The 24,459-nt window shown below is 41.6% G+C and overlaps 1 protein-coding gene across 2 annotated transcripts; it reads right to left on the bottom strand.

Moving 5' to 3' along the window:
* Positions 1-2,395: 2,395 nt before the first annotated feature.
* On the bottom strand, positions 2,396-24,459 carry ARHGAP11A (Rho GTPase activating protein 11A). Of its 2 annotated transcripts, XM_083452350.1 has the most exons (12): positions 23,966-24,459; positions 21,022-21,092; positions 19,875-19,971; positions 19,359-19,612; positions 17,724-17,884; positions 17,338-17,487; positions 11,601-11,675; positions 10,773-10,940; positions 9,820-9,955; positions 9,085-9,190; positions 7,174-7,321; positions 2,396-4,930 (listed from the first exon to the last, which is right to left on the bottom strand). In XM_083452350.1, the coding sequence occupies exons 1-12, from the start codon at positions 24,101-24,103 to the stop codon at positions 3,426-3,428; spliced, it is 3,009 nt and encodes a 1,002-aa protein (XP_083308476.1). In that variant the 5' UTR covers positions 24,104-24,459; the 3' UTR covers positions 2,396-3,425. The 2 variants fall into 2 exon arrangements, with proteins under 2 accessions (XP_083308476.1, XP_083308477.1); XM_083452351.1 differs by lacking the exon at positions 11,601-11,675 and having other exon boundaries at positions 23,966-24,403.

Genomic DNA, 24,459 nt, shown 5'->3' on the forward strand with positions numbered 1-24,459 from the left:
GAAGAGAAGGGAAACTACCGTATTTTCCCATAGGACACACCTACCGTATTTTTCGCTCCATAGGACGCACTTTTTCCCTCCTAAAAAGTAAGGGGAAAAGTCTGTGTGTCTTATGGAGCGAATGTGTGGTCCCTGGAGCCAAATCGCTGTTGCCCTGCGCTCCTGGACTGCACTTTAGGGGTGGGGGGAGGAGTCATGGTGCTCTGCCTACAGCCTTTGCTTTCCCTTGAAGCCCCGACAAGGTTTGCAAGCAGAGGGAAGGCTGTGTGCTCCTGGGGTGCTCTTTGGGGTGGGGTGGGGAGGAGCCACACTGCTCTGCCTACAGCCTTTGCTTTCCCTTGAAGCCCCGACAAGGTTTGCAAGCAGAGGGAAGGCTGTGTGCTCCCGGGGTGCTCTTTGCCCTGCGCTCCTGGGATGCTTGGTGGGGGTGGGGAACAGCAAATTGCTGTCTCTCAGTGCCTCCTAATTCAACTGCAGAGGATTGCCTAACAGGATTCTGAGCTCCATTTGAAGTTTAAAAATATTAAGTTTGGGGATTTCTTCAAGTAGCAGTTTTGCAGAAATAGTCATAAATACATGCAAAACATCTCCACAAACCAGTAATAGTGAGCTCAGCTACAACTGAGCAGTCATCTGGCTCAGGAACAGTTTAAACTGCACAACTATAATCAGACATTCTGTGTGTTTGTGTGTGGACCATGTTCCTAGCAGCTAATCTTTATTGCTGAAAAGAGGCACTGATATTCCACTCCAAATCTATAATTCATTATACAAATTCTTACAAATACAGTCCACCTATACCAAACCAAAAACATTGTGTTCTCTTGTTATTGAATGGAAACTATTTATCTGCCCTCTTTTCCTCCTCTGTTCTTTGCTCAGTCACTCCATTTTGAATCTTCCTTTCAAAACAACCATGCCTGTTTTGAGAAAACTTCAGAGATTTAGGAACTGGAGCGCAATCATTTGATCTCTTTGCTGTTCCTCCACACTCCAAGCACTTCTCATTTGCACAGCCCTGGTTTCTCTCCCTGACTATTAATATTCTTGATTAATAACAGTATAATGCTCAAATTTTAGTTTTTGTGACTGCTACCAATACTGACTTCCCAGTGAGAATGAAAACAGCTGCATTATAACGGAATATCTGTCCTTTTTCCATTCTCTTCATTATATACCATGGCTCGCTTTAAAGAAGCAAAGTGGACTGGAGCCACACACTTTGCTGTTTTAAATAGCTTAGTACAACATTTGAGTCATTTCCCCCCCGTGTTTTCCTGCTCTAAAAACTTGGTGCATCTTTTGGTCTGGAGCGTCCTATGGAGCGAAAAATACGGTAGTTTTTTGGGGGGGAAATAAAGGGAATTCCCCCCCTTATTTCCCCCCCAAAACCAGGTCGGGGAACAGCAGGATGGCGCCGTTCCGCCTCCCCGCTGTCCCCCGAGCTTGTGGGGCTGGCACTGGGGAGAAGCGCGCTTCTCCCCAGCGCCAGCCTCCAAACCAGGTCGAGGAACAGCGGGATGGCGGCGCTGCACCTCCCCGCTGTCTCCTGAGCTTGTGGGGCTGCCCGATGTCTGCCCGAAGCGCAGGGCGCTCTGCTTCAGCGCTCCCTGTGCTCCGGGAAGCAGGCTGCTATCCGCAGCCTAGAGAGCCCTGCGGATAGCTTCCTGAAGCCTGGAGAGCGAGAGGGGTCGGTGCGCACCGACCCCTCTCGCTCTCCAAGCTTCAGCGAAAGCCTGCATTCGCCCCATAGGACGCACACAGATTTCCCCTTCATTTTTGGAGGGGAAAAAGTGCGTCCTATAGGGCGAAAAATACGGTAGGTTTGTATAATAATTGAGCAAATTAAGTGGCCTAACATTATTTAAATTTAAGTTCCTGGTGATAAGAGGTTGGGATTTCCTTTAGTGATATCAGCCTCAGCCAGTCTCCTCTAAAAGGCAGACTTGGGACTCCGAAGGAACCTAGGCTGCTGTAAGTTGCAGGACCTCTCTTCATAGTTAATAAACTGTAACAAATCCAGTGCTTTTTTCTGGGGGTACGCATACCCCTAAACATTTTGTGAATCTTTGTACTTTTGTCCATTTACTGTATTTCTTTTTCCTGATCGGAACTATAAAATGGTGATTTTCTTTAATCAAATTGAGAGTACCCTTAAACATTTTTTAAGAAAAAAAGCACTGAACAAACCTAATTGTAGTTGTAAGCAGTACTATATAAGAATGGAGATACTTTATAAAGTGATGCTGTATTAATAAATCTAAGTGGTATTATAAAGATGGATATTTTCCTAGTTAACTTGGGTGGCCTAGAAAAGCAGCAGCTAATATTATACATCAAAACGCACAAGCACAGCAAATTAAGAATGGGCCACGAATCAAGAACCACACACACATTAAAGGGAAAAAAAGTTTTTTATTTTGGAAAAAATAAATTTAGCACTATCACAAATCAAATTACATAGAAAAGCTAAATAAAAATCAATTTCAAGTTTAAATAATTTATGTACTATAAACAGAACTGAACAGTTTCAATATTACAGCAGACAGAGCAAAATATCTGTGCAAATGAACAGTATGGCTCTATACAGTTTTATTGTGATGACATAATAGGTATATTTCATTATTTTTAATCATGTGGTTTGCTGTACCACATTACTTTAAGAAATTAAGACCTGCAAGTTCTTTTGCGCATACCCCTCCCCCCAATTTGCAGTTAGAAAATAATGTGCATCCAGCAGCATTGGAATATTTACCGTAAATTGTGCTAGCATCCTCTGTGTGCATCCACCTACAATTACATAGTTGCTTAACTTGACAATGTTTTTATTTGGTGGCTATTTGTTTGAGTCAACAAAAAAATGCACCTCCGATCAGTAGACAAGCTGTGAGCTTCTTAACAGCTGCTTTTACCTGAGCACCAGTACCCAATATAAACCTTACAGACACTTAAAATGTTGTAAGAACTAACTATATTGTGAGACTCAAGACTGTGAACCAAGACTTGCAAACACAGTGTTATACTTTGCAAGTGAGGAATGCACTTCCTTACAAATGCAATTTTAAACTTCTCACACTACAAGATCAACTAAAAACAGATTCTTCGTAACTGAATTAACCGTAACCAGCAGCATTTTCAAGCTTCTCCACCCCCCTCTAAAATCCAGTCAAAATATGAAAGGCAAATACTTATTAGAAGCCACAAGGTAAACACTACCCAACAGAACTTATTCAAGTTTCAGTTGCAGCTTACATTTCCTCTCAATTCAAGAAAGAATCCTAGTTAAAACAAAAACGACAGATATTTTTTTAAAAAATAAAGAAGCAGATTGATAGTTTAAGATAAACATGAGACTTTGGCTACAATCCTAAATACAAAGACCACTGAAGTCTATAGGAAACATGCCAGGAATTGGGTTGCTTAACCTATAAGTCAAGAGGTTTAACAACTGGAAGGAGTTTGGTTGTAGCTATTGGGTTCTTTGGAGACCCTCTATAGCGAACCTTCTTTTCTGACAATTTTCTCCTGAAATCACATTTGTCAGGTGTAGCAACCAGAATATTTACGTTTGTGTTCGTTTTTACAACAGCTTTTGGTGCTTCGTGATTAGTTAGGTCCTCAAGGACTGACTTGGATTGATGACTGGTAGTCAGCGTCTCTTTGCAGGTTGTACCAGGCCTGCTGGCTTGCTGTAATGGATGTATTTGTTGTGGGCAGGATTTGGAAGGCAGAGAATGCCGATTGCAAGTAGACTCTTGCTTGCAGGTTGATTCAGAAGAAAGCAGAGAAGCTGTAGATGTACTAGAGGTATTTTCCATGTAGGACGGCAATGCGGTTTCAAAACTCACTGATTTAACAAGAGGAGGACAGTCATTGCCAGCTTTTATTAATCCACAAGCAACTGACGGCTTGTTAGCCTCCAAGAGGGAGTTCATTCTCCGTATTGACTGACGGACAGGCGTACGTTGAAACTTAAGTGGTGATTTGGCTTTGGTTGCGGAACATGGCTCATTTAATGAAAGTTTGTTGAACCAATGTATATGGTCAGCAACCTTTCCTGGTGGGGAAAATGTAGATTTCTCAATAGTTTCCATGTGTAAATAACATGTATTGTTTCTGTCGCCATCTTCTGGCAACTGAGAAAGAAGCTCTCCTTTTTCAAGACATTCTTTAATTTCTGAGTAACAGTATCTAAATTCTTCATCGGTTTTTTCATCCGATTCCAATGTCTCATTTTTCAGGGTGTTTGTGCTATTTAAATGCATCCCTGGAGATGTCATTATGGTCAAGTGCTCCTTTTTTATTGATCCTTCACTTTTGCTAAGATCATGGACTGGAAGATTAGTCTCTGTATTGTTTGGGAAGAGGGAACTGTCTACAGCTTTGACTTGATCCATATTTGGCAGACGTTTGTCGGGGACGTTTGATTTATTCGCAGATCCTACAAATGGAGTCTTCTGTTCTACATTTGTCAGTTTCTGAGCTTGGGCTTTAGAGAGCTCTTCCTCTAGATTGAGTTCTGGAAAGCATGCTGTACCTTGTGTTAAATTTAATTTTGAAGGCTCAGTTTCAAATAAATTATGAAGGTTGCTTCCCGATTCAGAAAATGCTGTCTTAATTTTCAATAAAGTGTCTGCAGTCAAATCATTTTCATCCTCACAAAAAGAAGTTTGTTGTTTTTTGCTCTCCTGTTCAGAACTTGCATCAGTGGGTCTTGACTTAACAGGAATGATTGGTGGTATTCTAGTTGTAAGAAGAGGCTCAGAAAAAGAGGTTTCTGCTTCACGACATGCCATTAAAGCAGCAGCCCTATTGCTAGTCTTCTCAGATCCTGCAGTACTGGGGCCGGTCCAGGACATTCGGTAGGTTGTTTCATGATGTTGGTTTTCAATTTGCAAGTTTTCCTCTGACTTGCTGATGTTTTTGGAATCTTTAAAAAAACAAAAACCACACACAGTAAGTATATCAGAAAGTTATAATCTTGCTCATTAAATTTACACTGAAACCACTTGGGATCACCAATGTGATGCTTGTTGTTGCAGTGGTGCCATTAAGGACTTTGGCACCTGCTCACTGCACTCTTAATCATGAGGTAAAATGGGGGTTGCCTTTTTTTTCCTCCCTTGAAAAGTACATAGAGTTGAAGGCAGAAGTGATGCTCTTTCCCACTTCCTCTTTCAGCTATACCGACTTTTCAAGGCTGAAATCAGGATCTGACCAGCAGCTGAACAGAAAGCAGAGTAATCATTGAGGTAGTACGGAAAGGGAAGCAATCTGGGAGGGCTTGAGGAAAGGAAAATGGAGTGGCCAGTAGGTAAAAAGTGCAATGTCACAAGTGTCAGGAGACAGCTCATGTGCATGCATGCACAAAGTAAAACACATCATTTTAAGATTCCAGTTTATTCTTGGGTTCCCCACATCCCATAAAAAAATAATCCAAAACCCCTGTATCTTTCTCAATTGATTGAACCATGAAAACTCGTTGCTTTCCAGTGTTGCCATAGCACAAAAACATGGATATGTGGTACAAATGCTTATCATCTGCACACTCTTTACAAGGGATCTGTTCAAAACCACCATCAACTAATAGGTAATCTCTGGGTCCACATATATATTCCATGATTAGCCTGAGAGTTACATAGGATGACCACAAAACTGTCATGAGAATCTGTGCCTTGGATCAATGTTCTTGTGGTGCTGGCAAGAACTGGATCTGCAATTTTTCTGTGTAGTCCACCACCATAAGCTTTTATTTGACAATTGATTTGGGGGGCAGGACTTGTGTAAAATGATAAAAATTCAAGATCTTCCGCAATTCTATTTGGTTCGACGTTTTACCCAGATCCATTGGAAAAGCAAAACATAATGATGATGCGTTTTTCTCTTTTGTCTGGAGTGGGGAGTGACGTAATCAGAGAGGTGGTACCCGCAGCACTGTCAGAAAATTCCAGATGTGTCCACAGCTCAAGGCTGCTGACATCTGAATAACACATTTGCCTGTTTGCCTGTATAAAGTAAAACTTTCTACCATACGATCACGGGTGATACCACCTCCAAGAAAAAATGCAGAAGGAATAGACACACCACACTTAGGTTTCTCCTAACCTTGGCAATACAACAATGGGTATTAAACTGGTGGTTGCTACCTCAATCTCTGGTGCCATTTCAGGTTTCAGGAAGGGAGAACAAGATTCATTTAAGCACCAAAAATGACCATATGATTTGTTATGGTTACTTCTTTTATACCAAATACGAGATTAGATGCTCCAGAAAAACAATCACTTGTGCTCATAAATATAAATGTGGTAGAGTCTCCTTCTTTGGAGGTCTTTAAGCAGAGGCTTGACAACCATATGTCAGGAGTGCTCTGATGGTGTTTCCTGCTTGGCAGGGGGTTGGACTCGATGGCCCTTGTGGTCTCTTCCAACTCTATGATTCTATATGTGTGTTCATTTTGGTCTGTACACTGCCCTACTCCAACCTATAGATGTTACTATCAAATTCTCTTTAGGAAAAGGGAAAGTACATGCACACCACGCTACTGTCTTGATCCACACTAATACTTCTCTCAGCATTCTTTCAGAACATGTGTGCCCAAGACCAGCTTAGATCATCTCAGCTCCTTCTCTAAAGATCAAACAGCCAAAAAAAATCTGTGACCTTAGCATTCAGCCCGAATAGTATCTACCTGTTTGAAGACCAGAAAGCAAGAGTCCCTATAAGAGTGGCCAACCAGTTTACTGCTCCAAGGAATTTGGTGTCATCAATCAGCAAACTAGGCCACTTCATATCATTTGAAGTCAGGGCTGAGCAGTGAACAAGTTATAAAGCACCAGTCCCAACTAGGGCTGGGCAATATCTCAAATTGTCTCAAAACTAGTATCATGATCGGAATGCCATACCTGTTTCAGACAACTTATCAATATTGTGCCCAGTTCTAGTCCCTACATAGATTATTGGGAGAACCCCAGTTCGTACATCCCTCAATTGTGGGTATTGTCTTCATTCCTACTCTACTTCCTGTTTGTTAACAGTGAATTTTCAACCAATAAAACCTACTTTTGCAGAAGCCTAGCTCATTCTTATTTAGTACTTGTTCTGCTGTATGCTTGGTAATTTTATTTATAATACAGAAATCAACATTTGACACTTTCAGCAGTAAACCAAATTTACCTTTTTTTGTTATATATTCACCGACACAGGGGCTTAAAAATGCAGCTGTCTTTCCATGATTCACCCCACTTTCAACATTTTGTTGACTTGCAAGTCGACGACCAACATTTTCAGATCTGTTGCTAGGCAGATGCTCCACTGCAGTATTCTTTTTAGGATTAAAAAAAAAGTTTATTTTATGTAGACAGCACAAATGCTTTACTGCTTTTACAATTTAAGGAAAGCTTCAGAATTAAAAGATGATGCTGTACTATATATTTAAACAAGGAATGCAATGAAAAGCTTACAGTGTTAAGTCTGTCATGTGAATGGAGAAAAGTAGTGTGTGCATTGGGAATTCATGGTAGCAGCACAATCCAAAGTCTATAGGAATAACTGGCTACAACTGAGAAAAAGCTGCAAATGGCAAGAGACAGACACCAAGCGGCTGTAGAAGAGGAACACAAACAGGGATCAGCTATTTGGAGCTAGCGGAGTAGGTGAACAAGGGACAGAGAAATGGCAGTAGTACAGACCTTCATGGACTTCAGCATGCAGTATTTAAACTTTGTGACATTTGCCAAACATTCTCCATCATATGGATTAACCTTTCAGCCCCTTATTTATTTATTTACTTACTCACTTATTAAAAACAAGCTAAAACATAAATACTGTAGCCTGGGAAAGGCTTTTGGAAACTAGAGATTACAATTGGAACAAGATCACAAGTCATCAAGAGAGATGGGCTCCCTGCTTCAGCTCCAATGCATATCTGCACAGAGAATGCAGTTTGTTTACTTAAAATCATTTATAAATACTGTAGTTTTTGCTCCATAACACACGTTTTTTTCCTCCTAGAAAGTAAGGGGTGTGTGTTACGGAGCGAATGCTTCCCTCCTCCGTGGCTAGCTTTGAAACAGCAAAGCGGGAGAAGAGCCGCTGAGTGGGGAGGAGAGGGACAGAGAGCCTGCTTCTTTAAAGGAGCAAAGCGGGAGAGGAGAGAAGCCGCTTACATGAGTGTAAGCGGCTCCTGTCCGGTTGGCTCCTTTAAAGCAAGCAGGCTCTCTGTCCCTCCTCCCCACTCAGCTCGCTAAACTGCAGCAAAGTTTTTCAGCTCGCTGTGCCGGGGGGATGAGCCAAGGAGGAGAGAGAGAAGCAGAGCCTGCTTCTTTAAAGGAGGAGAGGAGCCTTCTCCCCTTAACCCCCTCTTCTGCATTATTAGCAGCATCCTTCTCCACACACCCCACGCGTGCTCCTTGTCCCTTGAGTGCTTTTCCTTCCCTCCCCACTTAAAATGTGGTTACAAAGCACAGATCCACATGGATCCTCAGGATTTTTGCACTGGGTCACCCCAAATTCACCATCAGATCACATAGCATGTCCATGGCTACAGTTTGCACCAAAGAAATCACGCACCCACTGTTGCCTGGGGCTGCAGTGGTGCAAAAACGTGGTTACAAACATGGATCCACACGGATCCTCAGGATTTTTGAATTGGGCTACCCCAAACTCACCGTCAGATCACATGTCTGTGGCCACAGCATGAACCACAAAAATCATACATCCACTGTTTTGTTTAGAATATTTTTTTTCTTGTTTTCCTCCTCTAAAAACTACGTGCGTGTAATGGTCAGGTGCGTGTTATAGAGCGAAAAATACGGTACTTAATATTTTTTAAATCTCAAAGTGCTGCACAACATCATTAAGACAAAAACTCAACATAAAGCCAATAAAACTGTAATATAAAAACGCAGACAAATGGCCGGAATTTATGGGTCATGGAAATATTTGATTACTTTAAAAGCATTTTAAAATTGGTTAACATTAAAAAAATTCTCTACAGTTGCAACAATTAACTGAAAGCTCCGCAAGACTGAAAGTAATCACTTCTCTTAAGAGTGAAATACAATAACAAGAGATGTTAAATAGTACCTCTTTGCTGCTCCTTCCCAGAATGAACTTTAATCGCAATGACCTGCGCACCATTTCTTTCCGACTAACCTTAGGAGAAAAGCAACCCATTTTTCCAGACTCAACCCTGAAAAGAATCAGAAATAAGCTGAGTACACATCATCCTGAACTCAAATACCCTAGTTTTAAGTCTAATAATGTACATAATTTGGCTTGGATCCAGACTTTGCTTCTGCCAGTGGGAGCTTCCCAAGTAGAGTTTCACTCAAGGGGTACTGCTACTGGCAAAAAAAGGTGCAGGAAGCAGTTTTTGCAAGTTTCCTCTGTGCTCTTCAAAAATCTGCTTTGGAGAGTTGGGAGACCCCAGTGAATAATGTGGTGGATAAAAGCCTTCTGTGGATAGAAGGTCCTTCCATTTACAGGTTAAGTTTGGCTCCAACGCAGTAACCATCCCTTAAGCATAAAACAGGCCATTTATACCTAAATTGTGGGAGACGGTGTGAAAGACTGTACAAAGTTCTACCCCATTAAATGATTTGAAAATACATTTGATGATGCACTGAGAGGATGGGAGCCAAAATATAAACTCCAGTTTTTAAAAGAACCAAGGTCACAGAATTCAGTTAACTCGTTTCACTTAGAAATTGTATTTAATCTAGAAACTTTAGAGTTCTATATAGACTTCTTTAAACATCATGAAACAAAGGCAGCATTTCCCCCTCTGTTCCTGTAATGCCAATCTTCTGACAAACTTACCTATGTACTTTTTTGCTGGCAATTCTTTTGCTTCTTCGACTTCCTACACTAGGCGGGTGCTTTTCACTACTGACTGAGATAGACACAGAACTCTGAGGTGCGTCAAGAGATACATTAGGGCTTGTTTCAAAATGAGCTGTGAATAGGTTAGAGAGAAGTGTTTAAATGATCTATTGTTAAAATAACTACAAAATTATTTCCTCTTTTAAAAACCTATGATCTGGGTCTCCATTTTTTACTGAAATTGTAAGTTATCATTAAAGTTGTTCAAGAAATTGTGTATTTAGCTGTTTTCAAATCAGTTATTGAAGATAGAAGTCTCTCTTGGGACTTAACCCATCCACTCTCCTTTATATGCCTTTTCATACATATGTTAGGGAAGCTGATTTGTCTCCCATGGGTGCCAATCCATAACTTAGCCCAATGCATGAGAGGGCTCATAATGCAAGTACAGTGGTGCCTCGCAAGACGAAAAGAATCCGTTCCGAGAGTCTCTTCGTCTAGCGGTTTTTTCGTCTCGCGAAGCAACCCTATTAGCGGATTAGCGGCTATTAGCGGCTATTAAAGGCTTAAGGGATTAGCGGATTAGCTGCTAAAAGGCTATTAGCAGCTTAGTGCCTTAGAAAAAGGGGGTGGGGAGCGGAAAAAAACCGCAAGAATCGCAAGACATTTTCGTCTTGCGAAGCAAGCCCATAGAGAAATTCGTCCCGCGAAGCGCATTGAAAAACGGAAAACCCTTTCGTCTAGCGGGTTTTCAGTCTTGCGAGGCATTCGTCTTGCGGGGCACCACTGTACAGTTAGGAACATAAACAATAAATGCAAAACAGTCATCTTTATGTAGCCATGTTTGACTGCATGGCTCTACAATTTTGTAAGCCAAAGAGGGTTACCATGAGGGACGGAATTCTGAACTGATTAGGTTGGAGAAAATATTTAAATAATCATTACTTTACCTGAACCAGGTGTTGATCCGACACTAAAAAGGCTACTTGGTAGCAATTCAAGAGCCAAGTTATGCCTGATAGATCGCCTTTTTTTGTTAGAGAAACCTTGCGAGGAATCAGCTGGACATTTACGTTTAAAATTTGGAGTAAGTATCACTGGAGTCACTGATGAAAAGACTGTAAAGAAAACAACAGATGCAATAAAACTTTAAAATGGCAAACTGCAACAAGATAAAACTGCTGTACAGTTGAAAGAGCGGAACTTGGTATTTGCACCAGTAGCTAGAGCAGGTCTGGCACTCACATTTTTTATATGTGAAATAATAGGTTAATAGAAAATACAGATAGGAAACGTTTTTAAGTGGTTGCTTGCTTTCTCCTGCACTTAGTAAATTCCTGCCTTTTAAAAAACACACACAAATTTTATTTCCATAACTTCTAGAAAGTCTCATCTCCCCTTGCAGATGACAAACACTTAAAGCCATGCACTCTTTGCAATGTTAGACAAGGATATCTCATTGGCAAAATTTATTTAGGAGAAAAGCAATGTTTCTGAAGGAAAATGTACCCAAGTTAAGAGAGATTCTTTAGTAATTTGCATTGATGGATAGCATATCAATGGCACCTAAGCCCCAGTATGCAGTAGCAAAAAGCAGCCCAGTTTCTAACTCTGAAACTCAGACCATTACAATCAGTGCAAGTGCAAGGGCAAGCAAGCCAGTATTACAGACTTGTTATAGTAATCTGCAGCACCCTATCCGAGCACAGTCTTGTTATAAAATGCACAAGTCTTGAGGATAAGGTATGAAGTGCTCCATGCAAATGCACTATACCTACCATGCCTGTCTTTCTGTGGTGTAATGGAGGGGGTTCTGTTAGATTTAAGTTTATTCAGAGCTCCACTAACAATATCTGAAATTGAAGACACACCAAGCAATCAAGCTTTTACTAGGAATTTTATATTGCTCAATTTCTAAATATAAAGTGATTTTTGTTATTAAAAAAGAGAAAGGATAGCTTCTTAATGATGCATCAATTTTTATATTTCTGTTTAAGCTGAAACCCAATTTTGTCAAAATTGTTATGTGTTGTTACCAAGCTGATCTTTTAAAAAGTTACTGTTTCAGCACAATGAATTACAGTTGTGCTAACGAAGATGCATGCAACTGTTGAAATAAGTACTTGTTTCGCTCTAAGGTCCTACCTCTTAGGTTAGCACATTTATGCCAGCCCCATGAAATGGAAAATGGTATTCATAAACACTTCATTAGAACCTTTAAAAGTATTCAATTACGAGATTTGGGTTCCTTACCATGAAGGTTCATTTTTTGCCTGTGGAGACAGTGACTATGTAAGCTGTATCTCTTTCATTCAGCCAAGGCAGGGACTTGTGACTAGGCAATTTGATTATCCTCTCCCTCCCCTTCTGGCTCCTCCTCCAGTTCGGCACCATGTCCAAGCAGAAGGGATCTCGTAAGAAACATTAGGTTTATATAAGAAAAGTGGGTGGGTGGGGGCAGCAGCCATATAGAAGTAGGAAAAGGAAAAAGCCTGCCACAAACAAACTTTGATTGGGAGTTTTCATGCATGCAAGCAAACAGCTACTTGAATAAAATAATGCCACAACTTGAGTGTGGCAATGGATATCTCTACGTTGCCAAACAAGAAGGAATATTCAAGGAAAGTAACTGATGTTCCATTCTCAGTGTGGCATGGGAGGAATCCATTTTGAGAGACATATAAAAGCTATAGATAGACAAAGAGCAGGCAGAAATAAAGGTGGCTGCCTAGTCAGGAAGTAGTAGGGTCTGGAGAACTCTTCTTGCATGTATAGACCTATCTTAATAGTGGCTCATGAAAATGGAGATATCAGTAATGCACAATGGAGTGGGTAAGCACTGGGATTCATAGGCCAATGTTATGTGGGCCTTGATTCAGTGTGCTACAGTGAAGCCAGTCACTTCTCATCCCCTCCTATGACCAGGGACACAGAATAAAAAGGAACAGCTGATAAGATTATCTAAAGGCCCCTGCTCTTTGAATGAGTAACTCAAGCATCTGCCTAATGTCTAGGTTATGCCAAGGATGCTCCTGAGAATGACTAGAATTGGGACAAAAGAGGGGGAAATTAACTCTTGGGATATGTAGAACATGTTGTCAACCTTCAGATGAAGACTGGTCAGTTCTCAGGACAACTCTAGCCTTATGGAAAATGCAGAGGTTCTTGTTAACTGATAAGGAACTGGGCTCAGATGAGTCTTGCTTATGGTGATGAAGGTGGCTTTGAGCAAGGATAGATAAAATGGAACTGCCTTAAGGAGTTCAAACAGCAGGTGAGATGAAGCATAAAAGTTCATGTTTAATTGCCAGGAAGGAAACTGGTGGGCAGGCAGATTAAGGAAGCCCCTCTGATGAATCTCTTTGGATGAGGATAATGAACCCAAAAGTTTGGCGCTGAAAGAAGAGAAGCACTTAGGCTTCTTGCTTGAGGCCATTTTGCCCAAGACTTGTTGCATATGCCTGGTTAGGTAAAAGAAAGGATTCTGATGCTTGTTTCGCTATGGATCTTCAAAGTGGAGAGATCACTTGCCAGATTCTGAGAATCCTCACGGGTGAGAGGGGTAAGAGACCCCAGAACATACAGGTATTACCCCAGATGAACTATCCTACGGGATGGTTAAAGATAGACATTGAGGAAATTTGAGAAAAAACACATTTATAGAAATGTTCCAGAGGTCCTGCATGGCCCTGGGGGTGGAAGCTAACCTGATGAGGTCAGGTACTTGAGGCTCAGTAGGAAGCACAAAGATGAGAATCACTTTTCTGGGGTAACAAGTTCCTTCTTTCTCCAATAAGTGGATGATGCTTGCTTTTATCATTCAACATTTCTGAATGGACATGGAGGTTGGGGATGAGCAGACACTGTCCCAAGACAGTCAAACAATTTCTATCATGTACTGTGCATTACAAAAGGTAGAATGGAGCCACTCCTACCACTGGGATCTAGATGTCAGAATGGTGCTTGTCTGGCTTGGTTTAAGTTGTGAAGTTCTGGTTTCTGAGGCATGACAGTGCCAAAAAGGTTTGCTGCTCCTGAAGTCTTGACAAAAGGAAGAGGATTCTTTGATTGCAACCTGCCTTCTTCTGGAAACAGACAGTAAATCCTTGTGTCTCTGCTAAAACCTCCTTCAGTGCTTCCTCTCCAAGGAGGCCAGCTTCTTTAAAAGCTAGTTTACTTTGGGATGCCAATTCTACATTCCAGTGTTTTAGCCATGTTGACATTCTAGTTACAACACCAACCACAATGGCTCTGGTGAAAAATTAACACATCCATTGTGGCATCAATCTAGATAATTGTGGGGTGGTCCCTGTGTAGCTTATCTAGTCAAAGTCTGGAACTGGAGTACTTGAACTACAAATGGCCAGCTCTTGCTATGAGGATAGAAGCTGCCCTTATGGAAAAAGCCATCGCCTCATAACCCTCTTTAAGGTCAAATCAAATTTATCCCCCCCCCCCCTTCCTGGAAGGGGGCATCACAATTCCATTCCAACCCTGACAGCAGGGCTATTATGGGGCTTGTTGCTCTAATGTACAGATGGCCAATGTGGTGTCCTCCAAATGTTGCTGGGTGCCAACTCTCATCATTCCTGGCCGCTGGTCATTCTGGCTGAAGCTGATGAGATTTGCAGCCCAACAACATCTGAAGGGAATGCTAGGCTATCCATGCTGTAATTGTGTGCACTGTTAAATTTATTGCTGCCTAAATGTATGGTCCACTTTGACTCAAATATCTAAAACCTGCAGGGGAAATCCTCTAAGGAAATTTTGTTGCTGGCAGAAGAGAAGCTTCTTTGGAAGTGCCATGCGCTGGATCCTGCTCAAAAGAATGCAAACCTAAGGCAGAAATCATTGTTGTCAATAAAGTAAAAACTGTAATCAAAACCATTAAGCCATCTTATAGCTCCAAGAGCCCTCTGTCACTTCACTGTCCCTCTTTTCTCTCTGAAGAGATGGTGGCAGGAGATATCCTGGATGAGGTAATATCCTGGGTTTTGATCCATATAGCAGGGGAGGTTGGATTTGGGTAGATTTTTCCTTTTGGATGTGGTTTGTGGATCAGGAGACTGGTGTTCAGAAATGCTCATGTGAAACTTTAGCTTGACTAGATTTAGGGTCAGCACTGACAAGGTCTCCTTCCTTGGAATAGTGATGGACTGATATGTGAAGAATATCAGATGAAGTTGAGGAAAAGCAGCTTGAACACAGCTTGTAGGAGGGTTGGACACTCAGAACTAAACTCCTTAATATCAGCTATGAGAGAATCTTTGAAACTTTGAATGAATTCATTTTCTAATTAAAAAAAAGGAGAACTTTTAAATGGATAAACTGTCCTTTTTTTGAGGGTACAGTGGTACCTTGGTAGTCAAACGGCTTGGCTCTTGATGAAATCGGCTCCCGAGTGCCACAAACCCAGAAGCGAGTGTTCCAGTTTGTGAACTTTTTTTGGATGCTGAATGTCCAACGCTGCTTCTGATTGAGTGCAGGAATCTCCTGCAGCCAACTGGAAGCCGTGCCTTGGTTTTTGAATGGGTTCGGGATTAAAATGGACTCCCAGAAACAGATTAAGTTTGGGAACCAAATTACCACTGTATGGGAGTCTCTTGGGTGGTGGCACAGGCCCAAGCAGGAGGTGAAGGTTGCAGTAAGGAACAAAAGGAAAGGAAAGCATTTTCCCACATGTACTCCTCAGCTACGTAAGGGAGAAGTACACACTGCAGAGGGAAATTTAGTGCAGGAGAACTGGGGATGGGAGAGGAAGAAGAATTAAGGAAAAGTACATAGGCCTGAGCTCTAAAGTAGAGGAGGAACTCCTAGGGCAGGGACAAAAACAGAAGCAGAGGACAAATAAAGCAGCCTAGTTACATGATCCTGCCTTGGACAAATGAGAGTTCCACTCTGTGGGTTGTATGTTGCCCACGCCAAACTATGAAACACAATGTTGTTAGGCCCTGCCGCCCTTCAACAAACTTTTAAAAAGTTTTCTTTCCCTGAAGGTTAGCTGGAAGACCCAGGAAAATTTTCTTCCACTTGGATTCCCTCCCTTTAATCTGCCCAGCAAGGCTGGAAAGTAAGTTCCCTGCAAAGAAATGGGTTAAAATGACCAAAGTGTTAAATAATCCTTCCATAACAATTTGAGATCCCAGCAAAATGAGACATAGAATTTTCTTTGCAGTTAATAATTTTCAAAATTATTCAAAATTAATAATAAATTAAACAGAATGAACATATAGGGGGAAAGCAAATATTAAAACATTCACAAACTCAAAACACAGATCCAGTTTGTAAATAATTTGCCTGCAATTGTTTCAAACTGTTTTTAATATTTTATCTTTAAATTTGCTGAGACCTGCCCTAGGACCATGTGGGGAGAAATAAATAAATAAATACTTAAATGCTGCTGCTGCTACTACTACTACTACTACTACTAAGCCAATCTATGGCTTAGTGCAAACTAGCAAGTTACTGGAGCAAAAATCTTGACTCTTGCGCTCCACCCTGGGTGCTGCCACCGCACTATCCGAGGCTAAGCCATGGTTTACCCTCTTACTTCCAAACCTGGGCTTGTCTTCCTAAGATTAACCACAAAACAAACCTTGGTTGCAGCTCATGGTTTGCTTGGAGTAAGACAACCACAAGCCTGGGTACAGACTTTACGCTAAGTTAAGCCATGCTTAGCTACAGCAGCTAGTCATGATCTTTGACCCAAGAACCTTTATTTTTGTTTATTCACAGTGTGCCATAGTTTAGCTTAGCATTGTGTGAATCAGGCCATAGTAAGCAATCATGTGCTAAAGATCAACATCACATCAGCTTATATCTAAAACTCAGATATGGAAATAGCACTACTGCTAGTGCAACTGCTCACTAGTGCTAAAGTTTGCCCATATATACGTAAAATAAGAAATAGTGAAGATCTTACACCATATTTACCATGTTCACTGATAAATCTGCAATCTGTTACATAGGCAGATTGCAATCTCAAGTATGTTAGGTCACTAAGGGCAACACAGTTAATGTTTCAAGAGCAGGTAGCTTTTCTATGATCTATGGCCAAATAATCAAATTTCCCTTGTCACCTGATAGAGGACACAGAAATATGAATGTACAAATCAATACTGATAGATGCAAAAGTGTGCTCCTTTAAAACACACACACACACACAAACAGTACGCTGCTTATTGGCCAAGGACAATTTAAATGCTCTATTCCTGTCCAACTATTTCCTACTAATTCAAATTGCTCATATGGTAGACTAGAAACCACTTTTGGACAAAAACACCAAAGCAGTACACATATTGATTTATAGGTGTGTGGTCTAAATATATATCCCTAGATCAATTGTTAAGCAACCTGCTCCCAGAATCAAAATACATTCCACATACACGGCTCATTGAAATTAAGCATTCTTATCATTAACATTAATGTACATTCCCCTTTAGTTTAGCAATTTGAAGGTTCTCGTATAGCTACTTTCCCCTTGTTACAGGTAAGTGCAAAGGGAAGCACACTCACCTCCTATGCTCCTCCTCCTCCTCCTCCTTGTGGGTTCACCTGGAGTTTCACCTTCACTTTCTTCATATTCTTGCCGCGAAGGAGTGGAGACTGGATCATCAATGCCAAGCATAGTAGGTATCTTTTCCAGGATGAACTTTGGTACATGCCCTGAATTAGGGAACAATTGTTATGCATGTTATGCGGGGATTCCATTCCATAAGCCCACTCCATCCCTGTCCCTTTTCATGATGTCTTTATGACTTTGGGGGCGCTACTTCTGGGTCCAGTGCCGTGCGCATGTTCGCAATTGCGCATCATTCAGATGCGCCCAACCCAGGAGCTGCCCGTGCAAGGAATATCACAACTGCTAAAAATGTCTATGTCCCACAAAATTATCACCGTACCTATTTTTTCTGCATGATCAATAAGCGTCTGCAGAACTGCCGCCTGCAAACGAAGCTTTCTCTCTGTATGAGCCGACATCTTGTCAGCTTCATTTGATTGCAAGAGGTTTGGAACAAAGATAACTGCCAGGTTGCTACTGCTCATTTTGTTCTCAGCAGATCTGGAAAAGAAAACCAAAAAGAGAAGGGCATCAGAAGTTTCATACTAGTACAGTGGTACTTTTGGTTGCGAACGGGATCTGTTCCGGAGGCCTGTTCGCAACATGAAAAGCCTGCAACCTGAAGTGCCGTATCTGCGCGGCGTGATTTGGTGCTTCTGTGCATGCGCAAGCGGCGAAACCCGGAAGTAACCCTTTCCAGTACTTCCGGGTCGCCGCGGATGCAACCTGAAAAAACGTTAACATGAAGCAAACATAACATGAGGTATGACTCTATACAATTTCTGATTTTAAGACTGCAGGCAATTATTATTTCCCCTGCACAAATGCCTAGTCAGCACTGCACTTGAAGAGCTCTTGAGCATTGGCTCGTTAATACAGCTATTTTCTAGACCTTCTGCAACTAGCTTATCCTAAGCAGCACAAAATTCTGATTCCTCAAGCTTGCAGCCATCTTGGGCAAGGAGAAAAACATAAAAAAGCACCTCAAGTCATGTGGGAGCTACTTTGGAACCTACGCCATGCTTTCCCAAGTTTACCTATTGCTGTTAATTATCTCATATTGGCACGGGATTAAGAAGGGACCATTTTCAACATTCCCTATTGGATTTGGGGAAGTACTGGGCTAGGGAGGAAAAGACACAAAGGGAAATTCAGAGTAAGCAGCATGACCAAGGGAAAAGAAATGGGTGGGGCATTTGAGTATACTGTTCTGATGGAACACTCTGATGGAGTGATACAGCCATTCAGCAATTGTTATTTAACTCAATAGCTGATTCCTGCATTGGTAAGGGGGAAGAAGCAAGGTTCATTTGGTTAAAATTAGATATTATTCCTTCGTAGACAAGGCAAGACACCTAAGCTCTGTGAGCACTCAAGAGAAGTGAAATAAAAGTATTTCATGAAATCTAAGCATACAGGTTGCAGAATAGTTTTATAGAAAGATCAAGTTTTTTGGAAAGGGGATATTCCCATCTGCTAATGGTTCGTCTAATAATTTCAGTGCAGTTTTTTATTCCTCACTTTATTTTTTGGGGAGTACTGCATGTATAAGCATGCTTTAAGTTAGTACTTTTATATTTGATATATCTTTCTTTTCTAAACTACAGGTTATGACCCAAAGGGCAAGTAAATGTTTAGCCTTAAATTAGTGTAGTTGTTTAGAAACTGGGTTGATATTAGGAAGGAACTCCTCTACATGGCAATCATTAGTATGGAAACAGATGATTGGGGTGGAGATTATACTGCTTCATATATCTGCATATTTATTTTTGTTTGTGGAAGACCCCCTGAGATTTGTTTTTATTCTTTAAAAATAGCGCACGCACGTGTGTGTTTTTCTAGCTACCTGTTCAGTGGCAAGAAAAGATATCCTACTAAATTAAATAAAAGGCAAGGAACAAAAACTGCACTCCTATGATGTGAAACATTTTAGTGCTATTCCAAGCACAGAGGGCCAATAGTAAGCACAACTTACCTTAGAGACACTTTTTTGAGAAACATGAAAAAATATCTGAGTATATTGATTATTCTGTCATTCATAAGACAGGAAAGCAGCAGTGTGGCAGAATTCTTCTCCTCGCTGCCCAATTGTTGGGCTTTGATGAGAGCTTCTTGCAGGTCACTTGGGAGAATGGGCTCAGGCAGTTCTCTGAAAAACTGCTTCAGAAGCCCTGCAACATCACAGGGCTGAGCAGTTGACAGGCAGTCTTCACCTTGATCCAGTTTACCCTAAAAATAAAATAAATAAGTTTTTAAACTGACATTGCCATAGTGAAAAAGCACAGAACTGGGTGGAAGACCACACAGGCATTTGTAAGAAATGTTGAGATATTTGAAGGCGTATCGGCCCAGATAGTGTTAACCATTTACTTTAAGTGGTTATGGAAGTGTAGGCAGAACCTGTCTTATTTTTAATTTTGTAAAATGCATAGCTAGTATTGTTAGGCACTTTACTTAGAAAGACAGACTGAGAAAGGCAGTTGTACTGTACCTTTAATGCTTTTAAGCGAACAACTGATCCGGATATTCTGAAGAGCCCTTCAGTGCCAATGTGTTCTTCTAAATATTTACATGCCTCAACTAAGAAGCTAAAGGAAAAAATGAAAAACAATCAGTGTGTTTGGCATTAAGAATTCAATCTTTGCAAACAAAGAAATATAAAATTATGTCCATACTGATATATATCAGAAAGTAACATCATTTTGCACGCGGGGGAAAGGGAAAGGGCTTGAGTCCGCTCACGGCTCCAACGCACTCTATTGCCAAAGCCACACACTGTCACCAGAAGCAGCAGATCTTCCAATTAGAGGTAAAAGCCAAACAAAGCTTTATATAAAAAAATGAAAATGAAAAGGAAGCCAAAAAGGAAGTCTGCTTCTGATTTCTGCGGACAGGTTCTGCAAGGGACGTTTTTGTGAATGGGAGACAAAGAGGTATTACAGCCATGGAGATTTAGTAACAATTTGACTTGGACCTTGGAGACTGTTTCCTTCTTTTGGATATATATTTGAAACAGTTGTGTCAAGCTGCCTTGGGGGGGGGGGGAGGATACAAATTGACAGCTGGAGAGAATTTGACAGTCTGATAATTCTGGCAGAGTAAGAAGCAAAAAGGTGTGTGGGGGGGAGGGTGTGGAAACACAAGCACTAAGCCCAGACCCTGGAACTTGGAGGCACAAAAGTGGGGTTAAGCAGGGAAGTTTAAGATTTAATCAGTTCAGCTGTCCTGCATCTTCCTTGTGCTCCTGACCAATAGCTTGCAAATGAAAAAATAGTTTTTCTCCCCAAATGTTATCTATTGCAATTGCTTTTCACCACCTCCAGTTACACAATTTCAAACAGCACTGTTTCACAATGCTCTACTAGAAAAGCATACGATCTCCCTTCTATCAGGACAAAAGGTCATTGTACGCCTGCTGGTGTGATCATGGGAATGTTGCAATTTCCTTTCCCCTCATCAGTATGAAGAACTTTCCTTCCTTGGCACCAACCATTTGTGGGGTGGGGAACAGAAACAAATTTCAGGAGTTGATCGCATGAATTATTCTGTCCCCAGATTCACTTTTATGTTTCTACCAGAATAAACTGCATGAAGACCTAATTATGCGTTATGTCTGCTATATTATAGGTTTTGCTTACCAAGGTATACGATCATATTCTGGCACATCTTGATGAGGTAATTCATTAAGAGCTATTCCAAATATTTTGCCCTAAGAAACAAAACAAAACAGCTTTTTTCAACAAGTAGCAGAACACAGAGGTAGTGCACAAAGGACACTAGAACTTCTGATTCTTATGAAGTAAACGCCCTTTTAATTTTGTCTTAATATCTTTTGAAGTGCATGCACAGCACTTTCATCAAGGAATTAACTTGCACTTACTCTGTACTGGATGCAAAGGGACTCTCTAATGCCAACAGACCTGTCTAAAAGAGCTTTTTGTGACGTAAACATTTCTGAAATTATTGTGCACAACTGCAAACACAAATCATTGCTTCCATTCTACCCTATGATAGTGATTTACATAATTTAATATTTTAAAGTAGAAAATCAAGAGAAAATAAATTCCATAAGGTATGCCTTACTGAATACTGATTTAGTACAATACAAACTTTGTATCTTACAGCTTGTTTCATCGGATGAAAAAACTACTCGTTTTTCAGCCTAAGACAGGACCACAGATAGTATTCTTATCTAATCACACAATACCTGATCCTTATATACAAGCATTCTTAGTTACTCATTCAAGCGAATGTAACTGCATGCTCATTTACCTTTGCCCCAGAACACAAATTTTATCTTCGCCTTAAAATGAAGCATAACAGGGACCCCTATACTAGCTCTATTTTGACATGGAAGTTGAAATGTTTGCATTTTTTTAACATGAGCCATCTAGACTGGCCTCAATCTAAGTGTCTTTCAAATAATTTAAGTTGTTCTTTTAAAGATGAGAGTTGCACTCCTGGAAGGTGGGATTGGATGATTTATTAAAGAGAGAAGTATACACAATAGCACAAAATAGGGTTAAAAAAAAATCCATTTTTTACTCTATGCTCTAACCAGAGCTGAAAGAAAACCTTTACTTGTGTCTATGCGTTCATGAGGCACATCCTTATAATACTTTCCTTATGAGTACCTATACTGCAGCAAGCACATAATGAATCCTGTAGCACCTTAAAAACTAACAACAACAACAACAACAACAGCAACAACTTCTTATCACAGGCTTGAGCTTATTTCATCAGATGAAAGGATTTTATCCTGGGTTGGTAGGAAATGGGAGCAGAGAAGGGGGGGGTGGAATCTATGAGATCAGAGCTCAATGAAAAACACCAGACAGCGATAATTACATTAAAGCTAAAAGTTGTGGAAACTATTTAAGGTGGCCACTCAAAAGTACTTTAGATGGCTGCATAATAAAATCAAGGTAACTGTGTTGCAAGAAATACAGTGATAACTACATTAAAGTATAAATGTATATAACTAATTACAGTGACCATTCACAAATTAAATTTATATACTGCCCTTCATCCGAAGATCACAGGGCAGTTTAAATCAATACAAAGCAGTATTGATATTAACAGTTATCCCTCTATGAGTGCACATCCATCTTTTGTGAATGGTCACTACAATCAGTTGCATACATTTAAGTTTTAATGCAGCTCTTATTCTGTATTTTTAAAATCATTGCCTGTGGCCTCACAGCTAATCCCCCCTCCCATGCACACATGTATGTGCATATACTTGCCAACTCTGGATAACACTCCATATATGACGAGTCTGATGAAATGGGCTCTTGTGTAGTTATCATGTTTATGTACAAGAATAAAGCCACATCATCTAGTCTTACTGCTTCCTAAAAAGAAAGCGACGGAAGAGCTCCATACATAGTTACTGGGAGTAAAAACACTACGATTTATGTAACAGAGGTCTTTTGTTGCCTTGCTGAACTGCAATTTCTTCTCACTCATATTGAGGAAGAAAGAAGCCCACTATTATGCCTGCAAGACAAGTCCTCACTGAATCAACACATCCTCACTATAGCCTATTTCTAAGGTTTGCTATTTCTGAAGTTTGAGAAAAGGGAACATTATATCCCTTGGCCTATGCAAGAAAATAAAGAAAGCACACCTTGCAGCACAATCCAAAAGCATGGCTACTCAGAAGCAACTCCCACTGGCTTTAATGGGACATACTTCACAATTGACCCTATTGAACACAGTTGGCTTTACTTTTGTGTAAAAATGCATAGGATCAGACTGCACACCTCATGCAACCCATCATTTTTAATAAGGCCACAGGAAGTCCCTGGCATCTCCAGGAAGGGCTGGGAAAGACTCCTGCCTGGAAATCAAGAGACCCTGTAAGTCAGATGTTTGATCTCAACTGGTGGTATGTTCTCACCACAGGGCTGCAGCCTGACTTGCAGTAATCGCAACCAGAGTTGCGAAGTTACATGGTTTAAATAAATAAATAAATGAAGTCCCTCCCCACAAAATATCCGTGTGGGCTTATATACGAATCTTGGATCCTAAACTTTTGAAGAGTCAATACTAAACGACTAGGGAGTCCAATAATTCAGTGTGAAGAAGCTTCCTACGTTTTCAAAAAGATGAGGCAGCCTGAGTATGGACCTAGAAGTCTGCACAGCAAATCTAGCTTTTTTTTTAAGAAGGCGTCCCCCCAATAGTCAAGCGGGTCGCCTTCTAAGAGCGCCTTCTCAACCCAGTGCTTTTTGATTGACACTAGCGCACCTTTGCCCAGAGTGGCTGGGTGGGCGGGGTATAACTAATATTATTTTTTATTATTATTATCGGAATGGTGGACGTGGTGGCACAAGGCTCAGCTACCTGGTCAGACTCCCCCCCCCCCGCCCTGCCTTTCTTCTCGCCTCCCGCCCAGCAGGCGGGCAGCGGAAAAGCTGCGAGGGGCCCCGAGTCGCCTGCAAACCGGGCGGCGAGGGGGAGCTCCAAGCCCCGGGCTTCCCTGCTCCGAGTCCTCCAGGGCTCCCCGGTTGGCGTGAGGGCGGCGCCTTCTCTGCCTCCGCCGCCTCGCCTCAGCCCCTTTCCCCCGACTCCACTCACCTTCCCCTCCCCGGCGGCGGCGGGCAAGGGCTTCCCTTTCGCTGGCCGGTTCTTCACCTTGATCCCATAGGCGGCTCGGAGCTGCTGCTGCACCGCCAGCTTCGCCAACCCTCTTCCGCGGCTTTCCAAGCCCTCCATCCCAGTCGCCGTGGCCGCTGCTCTTCGCCGTGGCCTCCGCCGGCCGCGTCTCGCCTCAAACTGAGCGCCTCCCGGCCCCTCCTCCTCTCCGATTGGCTCATTTCCCTGTTCGAAATCACAAGACCCCTAACGGCTGGCGCCGAAGGACGTGCCTCGGCAAACGCCCGGTATGGTTGCTGGCAGCCTTCGCTCGAGGCCACGGCGACTATAATATTGGCGGTTGCGGTGGGAAGCGGGGGTAGTAACAACGTGCCGCTTTCGAGCGTCGGCTTCTCTTTCCGAAGTTTTCCCATTCAGGATTCGTGAAATTCAGGCGGTTCGGGTGGTCAGCTAAAGGGTCCTCGCACTTCAAAAAT

Source organism: Podarcis tiliguerta (genome assembly GCF_965153285.1).
Source record: "Podarcis tiliguerta genome assembly, chromosome: 1".
NCBI classification, from domain to species: domain Eukaryota; kingdom Metazoa; phylum Chordata; class Lepidosauria; order Squamata; family Lacertidae; genus Podarcis; species Podarcis tiliguerta.

What these genes read in the sequence shown, in the direction of transcription:
- ARHGAP11A (XM_083452350.1), bottom strand. Translation starts at nt 24,103, where the DNA reads ATGGAGGGCTTGGAAAGCCGCGGAAGAGGGTTGGCGAAGCTGGCGGTG. An exon ending in CTCAAAAAAGTGTCTCTAAG is followed by an intron (nt 17,885 to 19,358) that starts GTAAGTTGTGCT and finishes TTTCTTTTCCAG; the next exon opens with ATCTGCTGAGAACAAAATGA. An exon ending in CGGATCAACACCTGGTTCAG is followed by an intron (nt 9,956 to 10,772) that starts GTAAAGTAATGA and finishes ACCTATTCACAG; the next exon opens with CTCATTTTGAAACAAGCCCT.